We start from the raw sequence: 24,850 nt of genomic DNA on the forward strand, positions 1-24,850 counted from the left end.
TTACAACAGGCTTTTAGTACCATGGTCATAAGTAATGAAGAACTTGTATAAGACTATACACTAATAGAAATTTTCCAGATATTTGTGCCAATTTTGCTAACCTTATACATGGTTCTTTTTAGGTCAGATCACAGGAGCGAAAACCACGGTAAGCTTTAGTTTCCAAAATGTGTTTTTTTTTTTTTTGTTTGTTTTTTTTATAGTAGAGAAAAATGTGGTAACATGGCTAGGAGTCAATTTCTTTATCTAGATGTAGTGATTTTAGTGTTAGTCCTTTCTGCTGATGTCATTTCAAATGTCTGTCAGAAGATGAAATAATAGAATGTAAAGCGTACAAATACTACATGCCTTATGCTCACATTAATGTGGGAATCCAAGTATTTACTGGAAGGTTTTAATTTCCAAGTGCCTTTTTTTACTGTACTTTATCTGAAAAAAACAAACACTGCATTATATCTGGCATAATGTATAGGTCATTTCATCTAGGTAAACCTGAATAAGCTGAAAGAAAGAGCTCAGAGATTTGGACTTAGTGTTTCACCTGTCACAAAGAAGGTAAGCCCTCTAAAGGAGCTGTAAAGGGTTTGGCTCCCACTAATCAACTATGCAGGCTCTAATGAAATATGATGTAACTGAGAATATGGTATTAGTGTAGCAAGATGCTACTTGGCAACTGTACATGACTGTAACAAAAACTTTTCATCTACTTTACTTTTTTATTCCTGCCTTTACTGTAAGGGTTTTTTGTGACCTGAACACAGCCTATTGATGCACTTCTTGTCCCTCTGCCGTGCGATGGTATAGCACATTGTTACATAGAATGGAAGGGGAACCTGCTCCAGGGCATTTACAACATAATAGCACCATGGTATTCCAATTTTATGTAGCATAAAATAACTTCATGTAAGCATTTTGGATACTTTCTTTAGTGAAGGGTTTCTTTTTTATTTAATCGAACAGTCCTTGGCTTTGAGCAATCACTTGTGATGGGTGTGTGGATATCTGACCCTCGCAGGTGTGCGCGCATCTGTCACGCATTCATCCAACCACCAACTCAAACAATTCCACCTCAAGCAAAGTAAACTTCGCACTCAAGTGTTAGCCTGCAATAAGCCGCATTTATGAGGGGCCTTAACTGCTTTTGTCCTGCAGTGTGTATGGCATATTCACACCTCCCTGTTGGAAAGGCTATTGCTGCTTTTTAATAAATGTAAGAAAGCCTTCCCCCTTTTATTTATGGCTGTTTTCGGCGACCTTCTATTTACTTACAAATTTACTTAGAGTATTTTGAATAGTCTACTTTTTCAGTGGGTCCTGCTGAAATGTATTTATATGTACTTGATTGTTCATATACATATTTTTGGCAAAAAACAGACCAACATAATACATGTGACATATAATGCAAATTTTCATGTAGCTATCCGCACTAGACTGTTTTGGCTGTGTTTTCCTATTATACAGGTAGCTACATTGAGAATAGGATAATAATGGTTTTAAGGATTTTAAAAGAATACACCCCGTGCACCAACTAAGGTCCCCAAACACATTATTGGAAAGTCAACCAAAACCCCAGATTTCAGCGGGACCAACGGACCATCTGATGTGTATAGAGGGCCTCTTCTGACCACAAGAAATTATGTTGATGGAAAAAAGAATTTTACGTTTGGCATTTCAAAGCCTGATCTTTTTGGCTTCAGGGGAGATAAACCACTGCCAAAGGCATCTGGTAGCGGCTTTCTCCTCTCTCCCCATTGAAAACACATGAACGCTCAGCCAAGCTCTCATGTGTATATACACTGCTCAAAAAATAAAGGGAACACTCAAATAACACATCCTAGATCTGAATGAATGAAATATTCTCATTGAATACTTTGTTCTGTACAAAGTTGAATGTGCTGACAACAAAATCACACAAAAATCATCAATGGAAATCAAATTTATTAACCAATTGAGGCCTGGATTTGGAGTCACCCCCAAAATTAAAGTAGAAAAACGCACTACAGGCTGATCCAACTTTGATGTAATGTCCTTAAAAAAAGTCAAAATGAGGCTCAGTATTGTGTGTGGCCTCCACATGCCTGTGTGACCTCCCTGCAACGCCTGGGCATGCTCCTGATGAGGTTGTGGATGGTCTCCTGTGGGATCTTCTCCCAGACGTGGATGGACTAAAGCATCCGCCAACTCCTCGACAGTCTGTGTTGCAACGTGACGTTGGTGGATGGAGCGAGACATGATGTCCCAGATGTGCTCAATCGGATTCAGGTCTGGGGAACGGGCGGGCCAGTCCATAGCTTCAATGCCTTCCTCTTGCAGGAACTGCTGACACTCTCCAGCCACATGAGATCTGGCATTGTTCTGCATTAGGAGGAACCCAGGGCCAACCGCACCAGCATATGGTCTCACAAGGGGTCTGAGGATCTCATCTCGGTACCTAATGGCAGTCAGGCTACCTCTGGTGAGCACATGGAGGGCTGTGCAGCCCTCCAAATAAATGCCACCCCACACCATTACTGACCCACTGCCAAACCAGTCTTGCTGAAGGATGCAGGCAGCAGATCGCTCTCCACGGCGTCTCCAGACTCTGTCACGTCTGTCACATGTGCTCAGTGTGAACCTACTTTCATCTTTGAAGAGCACAGGGCACCAGTGGCGACTTTGCCAATCCTGGTGTTCTGTGGCAAATGCCAAGCGTCCTGCATGGTGTTGGGCTGTGAGCACAACCCCCATCTATGGACGTCGGGCGATCATACCACCCTCATGGAGACGGTTTCTAACCGTTTGTGCAGACACATGCGCATTTGTGACCTGCTGGAGGTCATTTTGCAGGGCTCTGGCAGTGCTCCTCCTGTTCCTCCTTGCACAAAGGCGGAGGTATCAGTCCTGCTGCTGGGTTGTTGCCCTCCTATGGCTCCCTCCACATCTCCTGGTATCTGCTCCACGCTCTGGACACTACGCTGACAGACACAGCTACCCTTCTTGCCACAGCTCGCACTGATGTGCCATCCTGGATGAACTGCACTACCTGAGCAACTTCTGTGGGTTGAACTGTAGACACCGCCTCATGCTACTGTACCTCTAGGGGTGAGAGCAATGGCAAAATGAAAAAGTGACCAAAACAACAGCCGAAAAGGATGAGAACAGAGAAACGGTCTGTCACCACCTACAGAACCACTCCTTTATAGGGGGTATCTTGCTAATTGCCTATAATTTCTACCAGTTGTCTATTCCATTTGCACAACAGCAGGAGAAATTGATTCACAATCAGTGTTGCTTCATAACTGGACAGGTAGATTTCACAGAAGAGTTACTGACTTGGAGTTACATTGTGTTGTTTAAGTGTTCCCTTTATTTTTTTGAGCAGTGTAGGAGTTGGGAGAAATGGCTTTCTACCATGCGATGCATGGCTGGCAGCTGTTTCGTGTATGGCCGCCAGCTCAACACTTGCATCGTGTTTGGCTTTGCCCTCCTTTCTGTTAACAAACTTTTCCTTTCTTATTTGGGCCTATATTGTTCCATTGTATATTTTTTATGTAAAATAATCTGTGTCTATTCTAGTGTTTCCAAGCTGTAATAAAAAAAAGATTGTAGCTTCTTATGTAATAACATAACAAAAAAGCCATTTAAATCCCTAACCACTTTTAACACCACCATTCTAGTAGATCCTGTTGGTCTGTGATTACAGTACAGAAGTGATAATGTGCTAAACTGGAACCTGATTGCTTCCTTAAATGATTGGGTGGAACGGTCACATGCCAGATATATGACTGCTAGGGGCGTCAACAGGGAAATATTGTAAGAAAGCCAAAGCATTGTGGGAATGTTCAGGATTGCGGACACAGTTTCTAAAGTCTAAGAAATCAAGTATGCCATTCCTGCTTTTACTAACCAAACAAAATAAAAACTACTAAGTACTATGAAAACTAATGGAGTAAAAACCTACATATAGCCGGCGTAATGCTCAATAAGGTAAGTAGTAAGACCCCTCTAAAGTGTATACACAAGTCACCTAGCACTGAAGATAGAGTAATGATAGCCAAACAATCAGAAATATGAAATAGGAGTCAGAATACCCATACAGATCTTGTGGTGTTGAAACACCCTGACGCACGTTTCACTTGAATGATCACAGGAAAAAAATACTGCCAAGTGTAGAATTCTGCTGAAAATTGTTAAAGTGGTAGTGTTCCCCAACAGCCAATAAAGTGATGGTATTAATTATATAAATCTCTCCTATTTATATTATTAATGCCATCACTCTGTTGGATGTTGGGGAACACTACCACTTTAAGAACCACCAGGCTACACAATTGGCCACATATTTTTTCCGTGATCATTCAAGGAGAAATGTGCTTTGGGATGTTTTACCACCATAGATAGGTTCTGTATGACTATTCTGACTCCTATTTACCGTATTTTTCTTACCATAGCATTACTTTCCTGGTGGTGGTGGAGCGGGGATCGCAGGGTCCTCCGGCGGCGGCAGAGGTGAGATGCGGCTGGAGCCGGGGCCTGTACCTATGCTGGAGTGGCTGGTGTCGGGTGGTGAACCAGAGGGACCAGGGACCTGCCTGGGGACCTGCACACCTGCTGGGGCCTGGACCTGTGAGCCGGGCTGTGAGTGGTGTCCGGCGGTGAGGCAGAGGAGCGTGTGCGGCCACCGGAAGCCGCACACGCTGCTCTGCCACATCGCCGGACGCCGCTCACGGCCCGCTCACAGGTCCAGGCCCCAGTAGGTGTGCAGGTCCCCGGTCCCTAGGCAGGTGCACAGGCCCCAGCAAGTCCACAGGCCCCAGCCAGACACCGGCATCTCACCTCTTCTGCTGCCGCCGGGTTCCTGAGGCAGGGAACGGAGGGACCTGCGATCCTGCTCCACCATCACCGCAACTCACAGCTGCTGGAGCATCGGCTTCATGTATCCAGGGTCTGCAGCATGCCTCCACTTCCGCCGGGCCGGTTTCCTGAAGGACCCTGCCTCCTGCTCCACTACCCCCCAGGTAAGATACCTAATCAGACTATAAGATGGACCCTATCTTATAAAAAATATTTTTTTTTCCTATTTTCCCACCCCAAAATTTGGGGTGTGTCTTATGGTCCGGTGCGTCTTATAGTCCGAAAAATACGGTATATTTCTGATTGTTTGGCTATCATTATCCTATCTTCAGTGCTAGGTGACTTGTGTGTACGGTTTAGTATCTGACAGAAGGTGCTTACTACTTACAAATAGCCGGCCTGCTGTTCTATAAGGTAAGTTTCACCCCACTAGTTTTAATAGCAGGGCTGTGGAGTCTGTGTCCATTTTGGTGGAGTCGGTATAAAATGGACCAACTCCTAAAATATATAATAAATTGGGTATAGTAGTACAATGCAGGTTGTGTTGTAAATTTTTTCATAAGAATTTGGGAAAGTTATGAAATATCTTATAAATGTCTGTTCTGTTCCTGACCTAAGGGTCTGGGCTTTTAGTTGAGATGAATCTGTGCTGCACTTTATGTACACGCTCAGTAGTGACCAGTGCTGAGGAGTCAGGAGTCAGGGAATTTGAGGAGTCGGAGTCGGTGGTTTGGCTTACTGACTCCACAGCATTTCATAGTGCCATTCTGCAGTGCAGATTTATGCACATAAAACATACCCCAGGTGGTCAGAAGGAGTTAGCATTGTAATTTAATCTTTTGTACGTGCATTATTAATCCTATAGTAACACTTAACTGGTTTACTTTGTGTAACTCTACTAATTTTATGTAATATTATTTTTCATTAATAAGATCAATTGGGATATATTTTTGTTGTACGGATTGTTATTTTTTTATAGTATAGTAGTCCTGAATTGGACATGGTAGCCATTAGCTATCTCTCCCATAGATGCTTGGCTACTTAGAGGTTTAAAAAGAAAAGTTCAACTCCCCAATAGTGCCAGAGTCCAGTCTGGTCCAGAGCACGCAAAGTGTTTCTGCCAAAACACCAGTAGTATTGAAGCTAGGAGAAGCGATCCAATTGCACGGACATAAAATCTTCTTAATTAGTACATATCTAAAATCCAGGTAACATCCACATGGGCTTGAAAAATGCGAAACACTGACACGTCATGACTAAAGGTGATTGATGCACCAGAAATGCGTCCGTGTTTCCCATTTTCCAAGTCACTATGGATGTTATCTGGATTTCAGCTATGTACTAATTAAGAAGATTTTATGTCTGTGCAGCTGGCCTTTGCTGTTTCTTCAATACCTATAGGTTGTCGTATCCCTTGCCTGCTTTTAGGTAAGCAATTGTCTATCAGGGGATACTGAGCACACAGATGATCAGCTGTAAGGTTGTATCTGCTATTTATTACCTCCATCTTCATGACTCAGCCCCACTTGTTACAACTGATCACGACTTTTGCTTTTTCTATATCTCTTCCATAGACATAAGTAGCGTGCGTCCATAATTCATTGTAATGTAGAAAATGAATACGTTAGTATTTTAATGAGACTTAATACACACATGCAATGTTGGATTTATAAACAATTGTCATACAATTATTAAACCAAAATGCATCAGCCATACCTCCTGCAATATGGTTTCTCAGAGCATTGTGCTTATTCCTTATCATTGCAGTGCACAGCTGCAAACCTAGAAATCTGGTTTAGAGCAGCCCCTTCCAACCTCATCACCCCTCCATCTCTCCCCCTTTTTAATTCTTCTAATGAGGGCATATTTTAAATGTGGTCCCTGCGGAATTGTGGTCACTCATTGCAGAAGATTAGCTGCCCCAAGCTGGCAGGCAAAATATTTGATGACGTTTTTTTGTGGCAGGCGAGAGGCAGAGGTCAGCAGTCCTGCGGGGATAATGTGTGTGTACAAAATATCTACAGAAGCGGGTGGGGGATAGAGAAGAATGGGTGTGATTGTTTCAGGTTCACATACGTGCTTCATTCTCATTTTTATGATTATTTTTTTTACCGGCTTCATTTCTGCAGCACTTGGAAATTGATTTTTAGATCTGTTGGCTTGTTACTCTATGCCGCTTAGATAATAATTCTTACTACCAGCTGTTATAGGCACATAATGTACTTTTGTAATATTTCCGTTTAGCTTTACAAACCTTTTGGTAGCAACTGTAATATCCAGAATGCACAGAAAATCTGTTCTTCACGTTGTACATAATGATTTTATGGTTATATCTACCATGTATATATGTATCTATTTAATAAATCAAAGATATATATTTTTTTGTACTTCTTTAAAGTACCGTATTTTTCGAACTATAAGATGCACCTAGGTTTTAGAGGAGGAAAATAGAAAAAAAATGTGGGCATGATGCCCTGTTAAGGGGGAGGGGGTCTGCTGCTGACACTGTTATAGGGGTAATGTCCCCCCCATCCTGTTATACATGGCCCTCATCCTCATCCTGATATGCATGGCACTCCAATCCCCCTTTCTGGTATGTATGGCACCTTAATTCCTCTTCCTGGTATGTATGGCACCTTAATTCCTCTTCCTGGTATGTATGGCACCTTCATTCCTCTTCCTGGTATGTATGGCCCTCCTCACACCCATCCTGGTATGTATGGCACCATCATTCCTCAACACGGTATGTATGGCCCCCCTCACACCCATCCTGGTATGTATGGCACCCTTCATCCCTGTATGTATGGCACCCCTGATCCCCGTCATGCTGCACAGAAAAATAAAATAAACCATCATACTCACTTTCGCTCTCTTCCAGCGCTGTGTCCAGCTCTGTTGCCGACAGGGATCTCGCTGTGTGAGCTCTTACACAGCGAGACGCTGTGCCGGAATAGTCACTGCTCCCCATGCCGGGACTGTGTTTTTGGGGAGCAGTGACCATTCATTCTCCCTAATAGCGCACACACTGTACCCACAGCGCGTCTTCTGCTGCGCTCGGCTGTGAGCTTGCCCGCTATTAAAGACCATGAAGTCCCGGCGTGGAGAGCAGTGACTATTCCGGCACAGAGCGGGACACCGCTCTGGAGGAGAGAGGAGGGGAGTATAATTGTTTATTTTTGTTCTGTGCAGTGTGACAGGGATCAGGGGGTGCCATACATACAGGGATGAATGGTGCCATACATACCAGGAAGAGGGATGAAGGGGGCCATACATACCAGGAGCCGCGCTGCAGGCACAATGTGCTGGCTTTTAAGGAAAATGAATGGGCTCGGGGCGCAGTGAATATTCATTTTCTTTAGTAGCGGGCACAGTGTAGGCTCCAGGAAGCGGCTGCTGCCTCCTGTGCCCTGCTACTCCGCCACTGTCGCTTCCCCCACATCACCCACAGCCACAGTATTTATGTATATAGGACTGTAAGACTCACCCCCCACTTTCCTCCAAAATTTTAAAGGAAAAAAGTGCTTCTTATAGTCCAAAAAATACGGTACATGAACACTATCAAATGGAAAACATTATAGAATAAGAAATTAAGATAAACAAAAAAAAAAAAAAGAGTAGAACATTTTTAATTCCAAGGCTGAAATAAAGCAGAAAAGTTTTACCTCTGAGCCTATAACTGCCTCCATACCCTATATTATAATGACTCCTGCACTGAGGATATACAGGGAAAACATCCACCCTGAGGAAACCTCCTGAAGAATACCACATAGAAACTATGTCGACTAGGGTGAAGTTACCGAACAAAAGCATATCATTGTAACCAATGGATGGTTAACAGCAAAAAATGTGTGTATCCATATATTTATGTATACGTATGTATGTCCCCACATCACATCCTCCAAAGTGTTTTAAGACCCTGTAGGGGAAATCGTGTGTATTTATATAAGTGTGTGTGTGACACGGGGAACGGTCGGTGTCGGAGGCAAAATGGAGGTATGAAGAATAAAACTTGAAGAAAGGTAAAAAAGTTAGGAAGAACTGAAGAGACAAAAAGTGTGTGTGGGGGTGGAGGGGAACTGTAGTCAAATCACCAAGCACTTGGGATTTATGCGAAAAGTGTTAATCAGTAGAGTTTTCCAATGTCTTGGAATGACCAGTCATGCTGCAGTTGGACAGAGTCAGTGGAGACTCTTGTTTTGTGTCCCTGTAGGGCCATGAAGAATTGATGATAAAGCAATTTGAGGTGAGCTGTGTATCTCTTCCCCATTATTGGCCTTATAGCTCTGTAAAACAGAATCCTAAAAAGTCTTTATGCCATCACAATCCCACTATATATGCAACGTGGCGCTACTTTCCCTTTCACATTACCAGTATCTATCAGACACAGAGGGGAGCATAGAATTTACATTTGAGGGTAGCAATAAAATAAAAACTTCTGCTGCCATGTACAAGTGCTTCTCAATAAATTAGAATATCATCAAAAAGTTAATTTATTTCAGTTGTTCAATACAAAAATGAAACTCATATATTATATAGAGTCATTACAGAGTGATCTATTTCAAGTGTTTATTTCTGTTAATGTTGATGACTATGGCTTACAACCAATGAAAACACAAAAGTCATTATCTCAGGAAATTAGAATACTTTATAGCAACAGCTTGAAAAATGTTTTTAAAATCCGAAATGTTGGCCTACTGAAATGTATGTTCAGTGTCTGCACTCAATACTTGGTCAGGGCTCCTTTTGCATCAGTTACTGCATCAATACGGCGTGGCATGGAGGCGATCAGCCTGTGGCACTGCTGAGGTGTTATGGAAGCCCAGGTTGCTTTGATAGCAGCCTTCAGCTCGTCTGCATTGTTGGGTCTGGTGTCTCATTTTCCGCTTCACAATACTCCATAGATTCTCTATGGGGTTAAGGTCAGGCGAGTTTGCTGGCCAATCAAGCACAGTGATACTGTTGTTTTTAAACCAGATATTGGTACTTTTGGCAGTGTGGACAGGTGCCAAGTCCTGCTGGAGAATGAAATTTCCATCTCCAAAAAGTTTGTCGGCAGAGGGAAGCATGAAGTGCTCTAAAATTTCCTGGTAGATGACTGCGCGGACTTTGGTCTTGATAAAACACAGTGGACCTACACCAGCAGATGACATGGCTCCCCAAACCATCACTGATTGTGGAAACTTCACACTAGACCTCAAGCAGCTTGGATTGTGGCCTCTCTACTCTTTCTACAGACTCTGGGACCTTGATTTCCAAATGAAATGAAAATTTTACTTTCATCTGAAAACAACACCTTGGGCCACTGAGCAACAGTCCAGGTCTTTTTCTCCTTGGCCCAGGTAAGACGCTTCTGGTGCTTTCTATTGGTCATGAGTGGCTTGACACAAGGAATGCGACACTTGTATCCCATGTCCTGCATACGTCTGTGTGTTGTGGCTCTTGAAGCAATGACTCCAGCTGCAGTCCACTCCTTGTGAATCTCCCCCAAATTGTTGAATGGACTTTTCTTAACAATCCTTTCAAGGCTGCGGTTATCCCGGTTGCTTGTGCACCTTTTTCTACCACACTTTTTCCTTCTACTCAACTTTCCATTAATATGCTTGGATACAGCACTCTGGTAACAGCCAGCTTCTTTAGCAATAACCTTTTGTGGCTCAATGACTGCCTTCTGGACGTCTGTCAAGTCAGCAGTCTTCCCCATGATTGTGGAGCCTACTGAAACAGACTAAGGGACCTTTATAAACGCTTAGGAAGCCTTTGCAGGTGTTTTTTGTTAATTATTCTAATTTACTGAGATAATCACTTTTGTGTTTTCATTGGCTGTAAGCCATAAACATCAACATTAACAGAAATAATAATGTAGAATGTAAGCCTGCAAGGGCAGGGTCCTCTTCCCTCCGTACCAATCGATCATTGTTAGTTTACTGTAAGTGATATCTGTATTTGGTATGTAACCCCTTCTTATGTACAAGCACCATGGAATCAATGGCGCTATATAAATAAATAATAAACACTTGAAATAGATCACTCTGTTTGTAATGACTCTATATAATGAGTTTTACTTTTTGTATTGAAGAACTGAAATTAACTTTTTGATTATTTTCTAATTTAGTTAGAAGCACTTGTATGTATCCTTACCAATGTAAGCTAGAATATTGATGAGCATGGTTCTTGTCACACTGCCTTCAGAGGTAGATTTGATGGAAGGTAAACTGCTTAATTTCTCTGGATTCTTCCAGCCAACACAGACCCTATTATGAGCCAATAGGGGCTGTTATACACCCGTGGTGCTGGTGATATGTAGATTCGGGAGAGTATGGTGGCTTCCATTGTAAACCGAAGCCACAAGCAAACTCCCTTTTGGTTCAAAAAATCTCCAGCAGCAGTTAAATAAATGTCTTTTAGTTCTGTGGTATTGAATGAAATGACATAAATCACATATCCTGTAAATAATCATTGTTCTTTAGGCTAAGTGCCCACGATGCAGAAATGCAGCATATTTTTTCCACTTCTCCCTGGCAGGAAAAACGCATGCGGACTTTACATGCGTTTTTCCCGCCAGGTAGAAGCGTTTGTCAAGCTTTTTTGCATGCATTTCTGCATGCGGGTTATCAAGCGCTTTTTCCAAGCGATTTTAGCATCACTTGGAAAGTGCTTGACAACTTGGTCACACTATATAAATCCATGCAACCAGCATGGATTTATATAGTGTGACCAAGTAATAGTTAAAAAAAAAAAAGAATAAGAATGGTAAAAAATAAAGATTATACTTACCTTCCGATGGCCCCCATCCGTGTCTGCAAAATTAATGGACATGCTGCGTGTTTTTCCGTAATGATAATCCCCAGCTGAAATTTCCGCAGCATGTGCACAGCACATGCGGATTATCATTGGGGACCATGGGGCACGTATTACCAAGTGTTTTTTAAGCGTTTTCGCTGCGGAAATTCCGCGGCAAAAACACTTGAAAAACACATAGTGGGCACGCAGCCTTAAAACGGTCTTAAAAATCAGGGCCAAATTCTACCATGAAATACACATGTATTTCATAATTATTTCATTGCTGATTTTGGTGTGAAATTTAGAAAACAAATTCATTCATGTGGATTTCATTAATTGCAATGAAAGTCAGTGACATTTCCACAACAGATAGGGGAGATGGATTTGAAAATCTGCAGCATGTCTTGACTGTTTGATGGGAAAAGCTTGAGAAACCACTTTTTCTTAGTGATTTCATTGGGGGGCACAGGATATACCATAGGCGTACGTTGCTGCTGCCAGGAGGCTAACACGAAGAATTACAACTAAAAAATAGTTGGCCTATCCTCAGCAGGCTACACCCGCCTTTCGACAACCAAGCTATTCAGTTTAGCTTAGTGTCAGTAGGAGGTAGACACAGGTCTGGAGGTCAAGACCAGTTTCTGCCAAAATTATGTATTTTATTTTTCATTTTTATCCTTTAATTTTTATTTTATTAAGCTTCTTCTCTTTTCTCCAGAAAAGGCTAAAGAGGTCTTGGACCACTCTGGTTTCCTTACCAGAGGGTCTGTATCCTTTTTTGTCCGGGATGGCAGGATCTTTTCTTCTTCCAACACAGTCGGCGTTATTCTACTGGTGCTGACAGTACTTGCCCCTTTTTCTCCTGCCAATCTCACAGCCCCCAGCAAAACTCATCCTCTCTTTGCACCCATTTCTATCTCTCTTTTAACCATGTCTAGCCCCATAGAAAGTTGGACATGCCAGTCTTCACAGCTCTTGCTGGTTGTGTACGTGGCTTGTGTATCCTGTTGCAAAAATTCCCATCGAGCCAACCCACGGCAACCTGCGCTTCCTGCACGCCGCGACCTTTTACACCGGCCCAGGAGCTACCTGTATCCTACGAAAATCCCCCCTCCCCCCCCAGCCTGGGCCATTAACCACTCTGTCTGTTAGAGATTTGACCAAGGGTGAATGACACCCACCAACCACTCTGCACCAACATGGCAGCAAAATCAGCACTGCATGCGTCCTAGTTTTGAGTTCTTCTTCCCAGTCTCATTCTCCCTCGACAGCTCCGTGACAGCAATCCTCATCACGCTCTCCTCCTTCCCCCAGAGTCTTGGTCATCTCAGGCGTCGCATCACTCTTCTGATTCAGATTCACTCCTGGGTTCCTCTCAGGCTTCTAACTCTAGAGACATGGTCTGCAGTCTTGTTTGCGCTGTAAACCAAACCCTCAATGTGAAAGAAGCAAACTCTTAACCCCCTGCAGACTCTGTATCCTTCAGGACGGTCATACTTTCCTCCAACTGTTTCACTAACCACTCCGAATTTACTGAAGTACTAGACAAAGAGTGGGCTTAAACTGAAAAAACGTTTCTCCATACGTAAACGTATGGAGAAAGATTTTGTTTCCCCATGATCCTACCAATCTCCTATGCCCTATCTCTGTTCTGACTCTTTTGAAGCAGCTGGCTGCTCAGCACACTCTTCAAGCAATATGGTGGTTATCCGCCGTATCCTTTGGCTCAAGACGTGGAACGCTGACCACGCATCCAAGAAATCCCTCACGATCCTACTCTTTTCCCGATCTTGTCTCTTTAGGGATAAGCTGGACAAAATAATTTTGGACACCACATGCTGAATGATCAACCTGCTTCTGCAGAAGAGACCCCCCCCCCCCCCCCAATTCTTTGTCCATTCAAAGGCCTCCACAGTCTTTTTGTCGGTTGATGTCTATTTGCCAAGGGAGACTTACTGTACCTGAAGAAAAGAGACCATCTTTCAAGACTACACTTTCCTGGCATCCACACGTTCAGCCCTCCAACACCATAGCCTAAATTAACCATGAAGGTGGAACTCTGAGTCGTTGAGCAATGTCGGAGGTCTCTTGGATTCTCGACTGGGTGGAACAAAGAATCTGCTATTTCAGTGATTCACATCTGGAGTGGGTAACTTTACCACAGACTTCCTAATTCGCAAAGGTCTAAGTGCGGCAAAGGTCGCTGCATCTGACCATCTTCAATCAAATCTGTCTTCAGTGGGGCACTCCAGACGTCACCCTGAAAGCATCCAGATACAATCACAAGGTGCCACAGTTTTTATCCAAAGCTCGAGATACTCTAGCAGTCACATCCGATGCTCTGGCGATTTCTTGGTCTCAATTTTTCCTAATCTGTTTCCACCTCTACTTCTGCTACACAAGCTCCTCAAGAAGATGAATTCAGAAGTCCTCCTCGTGGCCCTGGACTGGCCAGAAGATAATGGTACATGGATGTAGTCAACTTCGCAGATGTTCCATGGAGACTTCCAGACTGGCCAGACCTTTTTTCCTAAGGTCCCCTATTTCTTTCGAATTCTTGGTTGCTTAATTTAATGGCATGGCTGTTGAAACCGCAGTTCTAAGATCCTCAGGTTTTTCCGATTAGGTTGTGCACGCCATAATCAAGGCTTGGAAGCCATCCTCGTCTTGGATCTACCATTTTACCTGGAAGACCTTCTTCCGGTGCTGCGAATCCCATGATCTTTCGCATATGGATTTTTCCCTTCTTGCTCTTCCTGCTGTCTGGTTTAACCATCAGCTCCCTCAAGGGCCAGATCTCTGCCCTGGCCATGCTCTTTCAGAAGGATTTGGCTTAAAAACTGCAAGTCAAGACTTTCCTTTAGTGTGTGACCTACTCTTCTTTATTATTGGTCTTCATTGGATCCCTGGGACCTTTAACTGTTCCTTAGCGCTCTACAGTTTCCTCCTTTTGAACCATTCCTCAACATTTCCCTACTCTGGCTTTCCTGGAAAGTGGCTTTTCCGATCGCTATCACTTCCATAAGGCAAATATCTGAACTAGCAGCTCTGTCCTACTGCTCTGCTTTTCTTGTCCTTCACCTGGACAAGGTGGTGTTGCGTGCCTTCATTCCTTCTTTTCCCAAGGTGGTTTCTTTCATACACCTTAACAAAGAGATCATTCTTCCTTCACTCTGTCCTCGTAATCCTGCGGAGAAATCCTTACACTGTTTGGATCTGGTCAGCGCATTGCATCACTACCTGAAGATGACAGCTTGTTTCAGACGTTACAATTCCCTGTTCATCGTCCCAGAAGGAACTCTGAGTTATCTCTGATTCCAAGGCGACCATTGCCCACTGGATACGTTCTGCCATCCTGGAAGTTTATGAAGCCAGGAACAAAGTGCCCCCCTCAGGGTGTGAAGCCTTATTCCACTCTGGCAGTGGGGGCTTCCTGGGCTCTTCACCATCATGCATTAACTTTAAACATTGTTTAGCTGACACTTAGTCCTCTGTTCACACCTTCTCTAAATTTTACAAGGTTCACACCCTTGCCTTAGCAGATGTGAGTCTGAGGGACATGCCATACACATTTATACCTTCTTACACATTTATACATCTTTCCCCCCTTAGAAGCTGTTTGGGCACCCCATGGTTTCCGGTGTCCCTAATGAAGCCAATGAGAAAAAAGAAAAGGATTTTTGTATTTACTGTAAAAAAAAATTTTTTTTCATAGTCTTCATTGGAGGATACAACACCCACCCTTTTTTTTATGTTGCCTCGTTGGGTGCATGTGTTCATTAATAAAGAATTTTTTTTCTACATCTCCTACTTCTTTGTCACTAACTGAATAGCTTGGTTGCTAATGGGCGGGTTTAGCCTGCTGGGGAGGAGCCAGTTTTTTTTTTTTTTTTTTTTTAAAGTTGTAATTTTTAGTGTCAGCCTTTTGGCGGCAGCAGCGTATACCCATAGTTTCCTGTGTCCTCCAATGAAGGCTGCAAGAAAGAGATTTTACAGTAAGTACAAAAAATCTTTTTTTTTTTTTTTTTTTTTTAAATATACGAGGGAAGCTGATATAACTCATATGGTGTAAACTGACCCATGTCCAAACTCTGAGAAAAATCACTGATATTTGAAGGATCCCTCAATGTGATAGGTTGGCATTTTAGGGGTGTATCATAGCTGAGAAGGACGGGGTTAAATCCCAGCTCTGCAGTGTTTTGATTAGAAGCACCTGAAGTGTTTCTCTAAGGCTGAGTTCACACGATGCGTATTTAAAGCGTTTCCGCGGCGTTTTTGCAGTTGCGTAAACGCCGCGGAAACGCATTAAAAACGCATGGTAGAAGGGCAGCAATGTTCCCCAATTGAAATCCGCATGTGCTGTGCCCATGATGCGGATTTTTCCGCAGCGTAAACGCTGCGCTCAAAAATCCGCAGCATGTCAATTAATTTTGCGTAAACGCGGCGTTTTCGCCGCCATTGACTTGCTTTAGAATGCGCCAATTCCGCAAGACTGCATTTGTACTTGCGTTATTGGCGCGTTCTAATGTGCGGATGGTACCCGGGTATGGAGGAGAGGAGAGTCTCATCCACACCCAGGTACCATTAAAAAAGCTGTAAAAAAAGAATAAAATAAAAAATATATATATATACTTACCTTCTGTCGGCCCGCGCAGCGCTCCTGCTTGGTTCCCGGCACTTTGCATTGAGTTGTAGGACCTGCGCTGACATCAGAGTCATGTGACGGGTCACGTGACGCTGACGTCGGCAGGTCTTTCAATTCAAAGTTGCCGGGAGAACGGATTGAGCAGGACAGCGCGGGCCATCGGAGGTAAGTATATACACTCTCTCGGGTCACACTATATAAATCCATGCCGGTTGCATGGATTTATACAGTGTGACCTAGTTGTCAAGCACTTTCCAGGTGATGCTAAAATCGCCTGGAAAGCGCTTGTCAATCTGCATGCGGAAACGCATGTGGATCCGCATGTATTCTGCAGGAAAAACGCATGCACAATCTGCATGCGTTTTTTCTGCCAGGGAGATGCAGAAATGATGCAGAAATTTTCTGCTTCATTTCTGCATCGTGTGCACATACCCTAAGGCTATGTGCCCACGTTGCATTTATGAAGCAGAAAATTTCTGCTGCATAAATGCAAGTCCTCTCCCGGAAAAACGCATGCGGAATTCCGCACGCGTTTATGGCGCATTTTTCGCGCGTTTATCACGCGTTTTCCACATGCGGAATTGCCTTGCGTTTTTTATGCATTGGACAAAGGCAATTCCGCTTGCGGAAACGCAAAATTAAATGACATGCTGTGGATTTTTGAACGCGGCATAAACGCTGCGGAAAAATCCGCAGCATGTGCATAGAACTTGCGGAATCCCATTGGGGACCATGGGGTGCGCATATACATGCGTTTTTCAAGCGTTTACGCTGCGGAAATTCCGCAGCATATACGCTTGAAAAATGCTACGTGGGCACACAGCCTAAGAAGCAGTTCAGTGTTCTGCTGAGTTGTCCAACCAAAATGTGATCTGTAGCTTGGAGAGAGACATGCCAGGGTCTCTCTCTGAATGGAGTGACTTGGAAGTCCGTCTGTAGCAGAGGCAAGAATTCCTCTCTGAGAGGAGTCTGCACAGGCCGTGTGCAGAGAACCGCTAGTATTTGATGGACCTGGGGCTAGCACAGCCGTGTATGAGTAGCCAGGGTCTGTTCTGATTAGTTAGCACCTGGTCAAGGCTAGGGATTTACGTTTTGAGTTTTTTTTTGTGCTGGGCAACCTGGGGAAAGGAATAATAAAAACTGCACATTTGGATCAAAATTGCATTGCCTGTGTGAACCCTACCTAAGGCCTAATGCCTATCTCTGAGAGTAAATCCATACAGGGGTTAAAGCCATTTCTTTAGATTTTAAACTTCTATCTCAAAATCTGGGAATGGGGGTCTGACCTTATTCTAAAAGGTCACCTGGTTCTTCTTTATCTATCCCTGCTGTGAGACAAAACTTGCCTTTGTGGCTGGCATACATACATCTTATCTCCCCAACCTCCTCCCTCTATTCTGGTTCAATGAGTGTTTTGATGAGCCATTCAGTCTATTCTCTAGCCACCAACCCCGCTTGTCAGAGCACAGTGGTGTAAATAAAACATAGAGGTGCAGAGCATTACATGTAGCTAGCCATTCACTTCAATCCTTTTTTACAACCACCATGGAAACGATCCAGAGCTTGCTTCCTATAAAGTTACTCCCCCTAAGATCAGTCATTGCTGTCATCTAGTGACATGTGTCTAGCATATGCTGCGCGGTATGTGAACAATGCTTTGCAAGAGCAGTCATGCACGCTGCATATCAAATGGAAAGAGCAACTAAGGTGAACTGTGCCACCCCTGCCATCAGTGGCTATATTACTTCACAGTTTACAGAGGCATAGAACTAAATCTCTGTTCCCACTATGAGACCATTGCTGGTTATTAGCAGTGTGGCAATATTTTCTGCAATTGCAAAAGATAGGCGGTGAAATGTCAGAAAACAATGAATTTTTCCTGTTCTTAGCATATTTACGTGTTAATTCGCCATATCCATATAGGTGGTCAATATTGGGTGTATTGTTTGTGCATAGAGGTAATATGTGTTCTTGGCATCATGTTCATACCCAAATTTGGCACAAAATGTTACCACAATGTGTTTTCTTAATTGATAAGTTGGCATTGTTATACTTATGAATGTACCTTCCAGATTCTATTAAGACTATGGCAACATGGTGACTTTGGTTGTATGATGCGACGATGAGTGCATTTCAGTATCTAATAATTATCAATATAGCTTGGTTGCTGACACAATAAACGCAAAAAATTCCAAGTCTATATTTTGACCACAAGTTGTATCACTGCATTGACTTCATTTTCATCCGGAATTACTGCAATATATCTTTGAATTTGTGGGATTTTATTACAAGTAGATTACATATTTACTCTGACATCAACAAGTTGCAGATAAATTGCACTTGTTTTTTTGGTTGTGTTTAATTCTACGTAGTTTTTTGTTCCATAACTGAAGTCATTATATAGCCCCAGGCTTGGTTTCCATTGTCCGCCAGTCTGTTTTCTTAGACCTCTGATGTGTAGTTTGCATATTTACTAATGAATCATCTTAAGTTTAGCATATTCAAAAACTGCCTGTAGCGCACCTGTGTCTGTTCCATTGGCTGTTGTGATTCCGATGTATTTAATAACAAAATACCCTTGCCAGTCCTGTTAGGGCGAAAGTAATTTATATAAATGCTAATTTTCCACCTCACTCTACCAACAAAAGCAGATATCTTTCGGTCGACTAGACATCTCTGCTGCTCTAATCGCAGGGTCTAATGTGTCTTTCAAATGGCTCTCAGTCCACGCTCCGTTGCGTCTTTTCTCCTACATGCAGAAGCCTAATCCAGAATCCGTTCCCCTCCTTTCCCTTCAGCACCCTTACTACCTAAAAGTTCAGGACAGCTCTTCGCATTACAAGCAAACTATGCTTTTGTTATTTCAAATAAATTACTTGTCATTATATGTTTTTGACTGGAACACTCTCCGTATTCTGCTGTAAAATCTCCATTTAAAAAGGTTTTTTTTGGTCCGAACTGGACTTTGTTCTGCTTTCCTATGGGCAACCAAAAAGGAGTTATTGTCTTCATTATGACAATTTATTCTGTCATCTTTGACATCTCATACTGACATCTCAACTACATCTTTCTCACATATTCTTTCTATATATTTTTTTTTATAGACCATTCTTTCAGGTTACTTTTTTATAAAGTTGTACTTTACACTTTTAGGTAATGGCCATACAGATATTATCTTACACATCATGCTCTACTTATTTTGAAAAATATGGCAGCATTTTCAGGTATTAAGACTCCCTCAGTTTGTCAGAATTTTCTTAGAGGTTTAGGAAGATCAGATTAACGGTGCAGTCATTATAGGTTTTCTCTCACTGCACTTACCTGGGACATAGTGGACAAAAATGTAACCTGTGGGTTTCTCATATTCCTATTAAAGGAGTTGTCAAGGTTTAATATTTTTTAAGGCATGGCTTGTTAAAAATAACAGTGAGGCATGTTCTCCTCTTGTGTCAACCATGTGGATTGAGCACAGGCTGATCCAATGGAAGGCTTCTGCTCCTAAAGCAATGACTGGGCTGTCTAGATGATATAGACCACTGCAGATAATCATAGGCTTCAGCAATCCTGTGACATCCAGAAAGAGCAGACATCACTTTTGGAGCTGAAGTGGCCTACATTGTTTGAATAAAGGAAAGGGACAAAAAGGGGAGGATGCCTCCATTTGGTATTTTTAAATTAATGGCTAGAAAAAAAAAAGTGTGTGTATGACAGTTTATGTTCTCCTTGCTCTTCAGTTAAGAATAGGGACTGCATAAGTAAGAGAGGTCTTTGTGGAAACCCCGCGCTGCTTTTTAGGTGTCGTAAATCCAGGTACACATAAGTGGGTTTGCATTTTTTTTTTTATTTGTCTACGCGTTCTGAAGTACAATCACTTCTTCTAATTATGGTCGACTGGCCACTTCTGGGAAGGTTCCCCACTGTTCCACGTTTTGCCATTTGTGGATAATGTCTCTCACTGTCGTTTGCTGGAGTCCCAAAGCTTTAGAAATGGTTTTATACTCTTTTCCAGACTGATAGATCTGTTACTTCGTTTCAGCAGCAGAAGGGAAGGAAGGGAGACACAGATCCATTACTAGTGGGTAGGCGGAGCCCCACAGGATAGTTCACCTCAGATTAGAAAAAGTGACGACCGGCCCCTCCAGCTTAGGCTCCTCCTACTCCCATGTCCTTCTGTCTAAAATTTGAGCTCGCAGAGGATAGTCGCTGCCTTTGCAGCGCCTCAGAAAAATTTTTTATTTTATCATTTTCGGACCTGGACCCCCCGTGGTCTAGAGGTCTCAGGGGGTCTCGGCGCTGCTGGGACCCCTGACCCTCCCCTGGCAGATCTGCGTACCCCCTAAGGAGGTCCCCGCAGAAACCTGCCGGCCCCGGGGGATACAGGGCTCTCCCTGGCTGAGACGCACGCCGCTTCTGTGGGGTCCCTGCGCGCTCCGCCATGGGGGGGAGCAAAGGACCACGGCGCCACACATCCCTGGGGGTCCCTGTGGCGCTCAGCTGGGTAAGTGCTCTCAAGGTCTGAGTGCTTCAGCGGCTGCGGCGGCAGCCGCTGTTACTGTTACAAGTGGTGACTGCTGTTTTGTCCTTGCAGGAAGGATATCACCGCTACATACGGCGTTTGTGTAAATCTCTGCTAGCAGGGGAGCAGGGACGGAGGAGCCGCAGGCTCCGTTAGTATGCTGCAGGGGGCGGGACTTTGCGCCTCTCTGCTGCCTGTCATCTTAGCCTCAGGCAGGAAGCGCCCGGAAAGCGCGCGCTGGAGCTGACCCAGCCCCTTCTTCTTCCGGGTTCTTCTGCCGGCGTCCATTACCTCGTACAGCGCCTCCTGCTCCCTGCTCCCCGCTGTCTACACCACCAGACACCGGGAAGAGCAGTCACCGCGGCCAGCTGGTGAGTCACTTCTGCCTTTTAAGGCAGAAGATTCCTTTTTCTCACTATTGCAGCGCAGAGCACCTTACTGCTGGCCTGTTAAGGCAGACAGGGTGTGCTATATCCGGCGCTGCTACCTCTCTGCTGAGGAGGCTCTGGGACTCGCACACCTCTGTCCTTTTAAGGCAAAGGTGTATTGCGTGGTCAGCTGCATTAACCCCTTCTGAACGGGGTCTGGCCTCATCAGGGCAGTTAACCCTTTCTGGATGTGCATGCTTCTGGGATCAGAGGGTGCATCACCCTAGTCTGTTAGGTTAACTTTTGCTCTGCAGGCAGCTGGGGTAGCTCTTCTCCCTCTAAGGAGGAGCTTTAAACCTTCAGTGCTTGGTGATTTTTTGTGTAGGAACAGGCTGTGGTAGCAGAATCACACATCCTCGGTTACTGTACCCATTGTAAGGGGTTATTACCGCCTTATCCGCGACGCTCGCAACTGTGTGGGGGCATGTCGGATCAGGGACCAGGGGGCGCGGACCTCTCTCCCGGTCCGCTTCAGGATCGGTCACGCGTATCTGATACGCCGGGGTCTTCGACGGCGTCAGGTTCGACACTGGTCGGGGGTCTCAGTGATGTTAAAGTGGAGGCCCTCACACGCTCCATTGACAGTCTGTCTGACCTCCTGGGTCATTGGGTATCAGCTAAGTCCCAACCGATGTCACGAGGCAAGAAGCGCCACAGGCCTGTGGTGTTTCTGTCTCCTCCGCGCAGTGCGTCGGAGGCTTCGGAATCACCGACAGACTCTGCTGGTAAGATCTCCGATTCTGATGAAGAGGATTGGCAGGGTCGCTCTGCTTCGCTTTCGGGCCGCGTGGACGCTTTTATTGGGCTATGCGGGAAGCGTTACAGCTGTCTGAAGAGGTGACGAGGCGCCCTGGCAAGTCGGCCCGGCTGTATCAGGAGTCGCGTCGGGCTCGTTCGACGCTGCCGGCGCACTATGAACTTAACGAGGCGGTGGAGAAGGAACGCCTGTGTCCGGATAAACGCTTCCAGGGGATGCGGTTTTTTGATGCCCTGTATCCCTGCTCCACGGAGACGATCGCTAATTGGATCCCCTCTCCTGAAGTGGACATGCCATTGTCTCAGCTGAGCAAATCTTCTTTGCTTCCTGTTAAAGGGAAGGCGAGTCTACAGGAACCGCTGGACAGAAGGACGGAGTTAGCGGCGAAGTCCATCTACGAGGCCGCGGGTCATGGATTCCGAGCGGCCTTGGGGGCCATGTGGGCTGGTGAGGCTTCTCTGCGGTGGTTGGATCAGCTGCGGACGGCATGGCAAGATGGGACTCCTCTGTCTGAGGTGGAAAGGCTCTTCCAGCTGTTGGAAGAGGCGGCCCGATATGGCAGGGACGCAGTGCTGGATACTACTTCGGTTCTGTCCAGGGCTCAATCCTCGGCCGTCAGTCAGGAGAGCACTGTGGCTTAAACAGTGGACTGGAGACGCAGTATCCAAACAAGGTTTGCTGAGTCTGGCGTACAAGGGCGGTCTGCTTTTTGGTTCGGACCTCACGGAGCTGATTGCCAAGGCCAAGGCCAAGGATACGGCTTTGCCGCAGCGGAAAGCAGCGGCTTCTACGTCTGGCAAGTCCAAGTTCCGGTAGTGGTCGTCGGTCCTTTCGGCCCAGGGGACTGTTCGGTCAGCCCTTTTGGCGATCGGGTCGTCCCTAGTCTTCCGGAAAGAAGACCACCCAGAAATCCCGTACACCCTGGAAACAACATTTCCATCAGGAAAAACGGGAGGTTGACAAAAAGCCCGCTAAGGCGGACTGACGCCAGGAACCCACTCGAGGGCTCTCGGGTGGGAGGTCGTCTGCTACAATTCGGGTCGATTTGGGCGTCCCACGTATCGGACGCCTGGGTGACGCGGGTTATGTCGGCAGGCTATTTCATAGTTTCATTCTCGACCCTGGACAGGTTTCGTCAGTCACGCATCCCGTCCAAGCCCAAGCTGGCTGCCGCACTGCTGCGGGAGGTCGACTCTCTTCTGCAGCAGGGTGTGGTGGTTCCGGTTCCGCTGGAGGACCGGGGAAGGGGGTTTTACTCCAACCTTTTTGTGGTCCCCAAAAAGGAGGACAAGTTTCATCCCATTCTGGACCACAAAGAATTGAATTTTCATGTCCGGACCCGGAAATTCCTTATGGAATCTCTTCGCTCTGTCGTGGCTTCCCTGTCGCAGTACGATTTCTTGGTGTCGATCGACATCCGCGACGCCTATTTGCATGTCCCTATCGGCAGGGCTCACCAGCGCTTCCTGCGTTTCGCCATAGGTCAGGCCCATTACCAGTTTGTGGCCCTACCATTCGGGTTGGCCTCGGCGCCCAGGGTTTTTACAAAGATTCTGGCGCCGCTCATGGCGCTCCTTCGAAAGCAAGGAGTTATGATTCTCCCCTACCTGGACGACCTGTTAATTGTGTCGCCCACAGCGGAGGAGGCGGTGACAGCTCGCGATCTCTCCCTTCAGCACCTGGAGGACTTCGGGTGGCTGGTCAATTGGAAGAAGTCGTCATTGGAGACGTCGCAGTCAATCCTGTTCTTGGGGATGCATTTCGACACGGTACGGGCAGTGATGTCCCTGCCTCCGGACAAACAAGCGAACCTTCGTCACCATGTCCAGGCTATGAGGTCGGCGATGGCGATGTCCCTTCGGAAGTGTATGCGCCTTCTGGGTCTGATGGTGGCGGCAATGGAAGCAGTACCGTTTGCACAATTTCATTCCCGGGGTCTCCAAGATCTTATTCTGACCCGTTGGGATCGCTCGCCGGCTTCGCTGGATCGCTGTGTCGGTATCTCCCGCAGGGTTCGAGAGTCTCTTGGATGGTGGTTACGTCCGGAGGCTTTATCCCTGGGGAAATCCTTCCTCCTCTCACGGTGGTCTGTCATTACCACCGATGCCAGCCTGACTGGCTGGGGGGGGTGGGGGTTGGAACGATCTCTGGGTTCAGGGGGTCTGGTCGTCAGAGGAGTCGTCTCTGCCGATCAACATCCTGGAGTTGAGAACAATATTTCTCTGCCTCCGACATTGGACGGTCCCTTTGAGCGGTCTGCTGGTCCGGATTCAGACGGACAATGCGACAGCTGTCGCGTATATCAACCATCAGGGCGGGACGAGGAGTTCCAGACTTATGATGGAGGTCTCACGGATCCTGGTATGGGCCAAGTCCAGGGTTCCAGCCATCTCCGGGATTCACATCCCAGGAGTGCTGAATATCACGGCGGACTTCCTCAGTCGCGAGCAGGTGGATCCCGGAGAATGGAGTCTTCATCCGGAAGTTTTTGCACTGCTGTGCTCCCGTTGGGGGACTCCCCAAGTGGACTTGATGGCATCCAGGCTGAACGCCAGGATTCCGACGTTCATGTCCAGGTACAGGGACCCGGACGCTGTGGCGGTAGATGCTCTAGTGGCCCCGTGGGACCAGTTTGAGCTGATCTATGTGTTTCCGCCGGTATCCTTACTTCCTCTGGTGATCCGGCGGATCAAACTCGAACGAATTTCGGCGATTTTGGTGGCGCCGGATTGGCCGCTGAGGGCGTGGTATTCAACGCTGGCGCCTCCGTTTCCACTGCCTCTTCGCCCGGACCTGTTAACCCAAGGGCCCATTCGCCATCCGGGCCTGAAGTCGCTTCGTTTGACGGCGTGGCACTTGAGACCGAGATCTTGACCCGTCGTGGGTTTTCGGCC

General features: G+C 45.6%; 1 protein-coding gene across 1 annotated transcript in view; it reads left to right on the forward strand.

The window, feature by feature from the left end:
• Nucleotides 1-24,850, forward strand: part of SARNP (SAP domain containing ribonucleoprotein) — a 98,776-nt gene that overhangs the window by 38,271 nt on the left and 35,655 nt on the right. Inside the window, exons 8-9 of the mRNA XM_073663694.1 lie at nucleotides 123-148; nucleotides 487-555. Coding sequence (XP_073519795.1) covers nucleotides 123-148; nucleotides 487-555 — 95 coding nt within the window. The remainder of the gene's footprint in view (nucleotides 1-122; nucleotides 149-486; nucleotides 556-24,850) is intronic.

This window comes from Phyllobates terribilis, unplaced genomic scaffold, assembly GCF_046119375.1.
Source record: "Phyllobates terribilis strain yellow unplaced genomic scaffold, ASM4611937v1 Scaffold_2__4_contigs__length_985480577, whole genome shotgun sequence".
Classification (NCBI taxonomy): Eukaryota; Metazoa; Chordata; class Amphibia; order Anura; family Dendrobatidae; genus Phyllobates; species Phyllobates terribilis.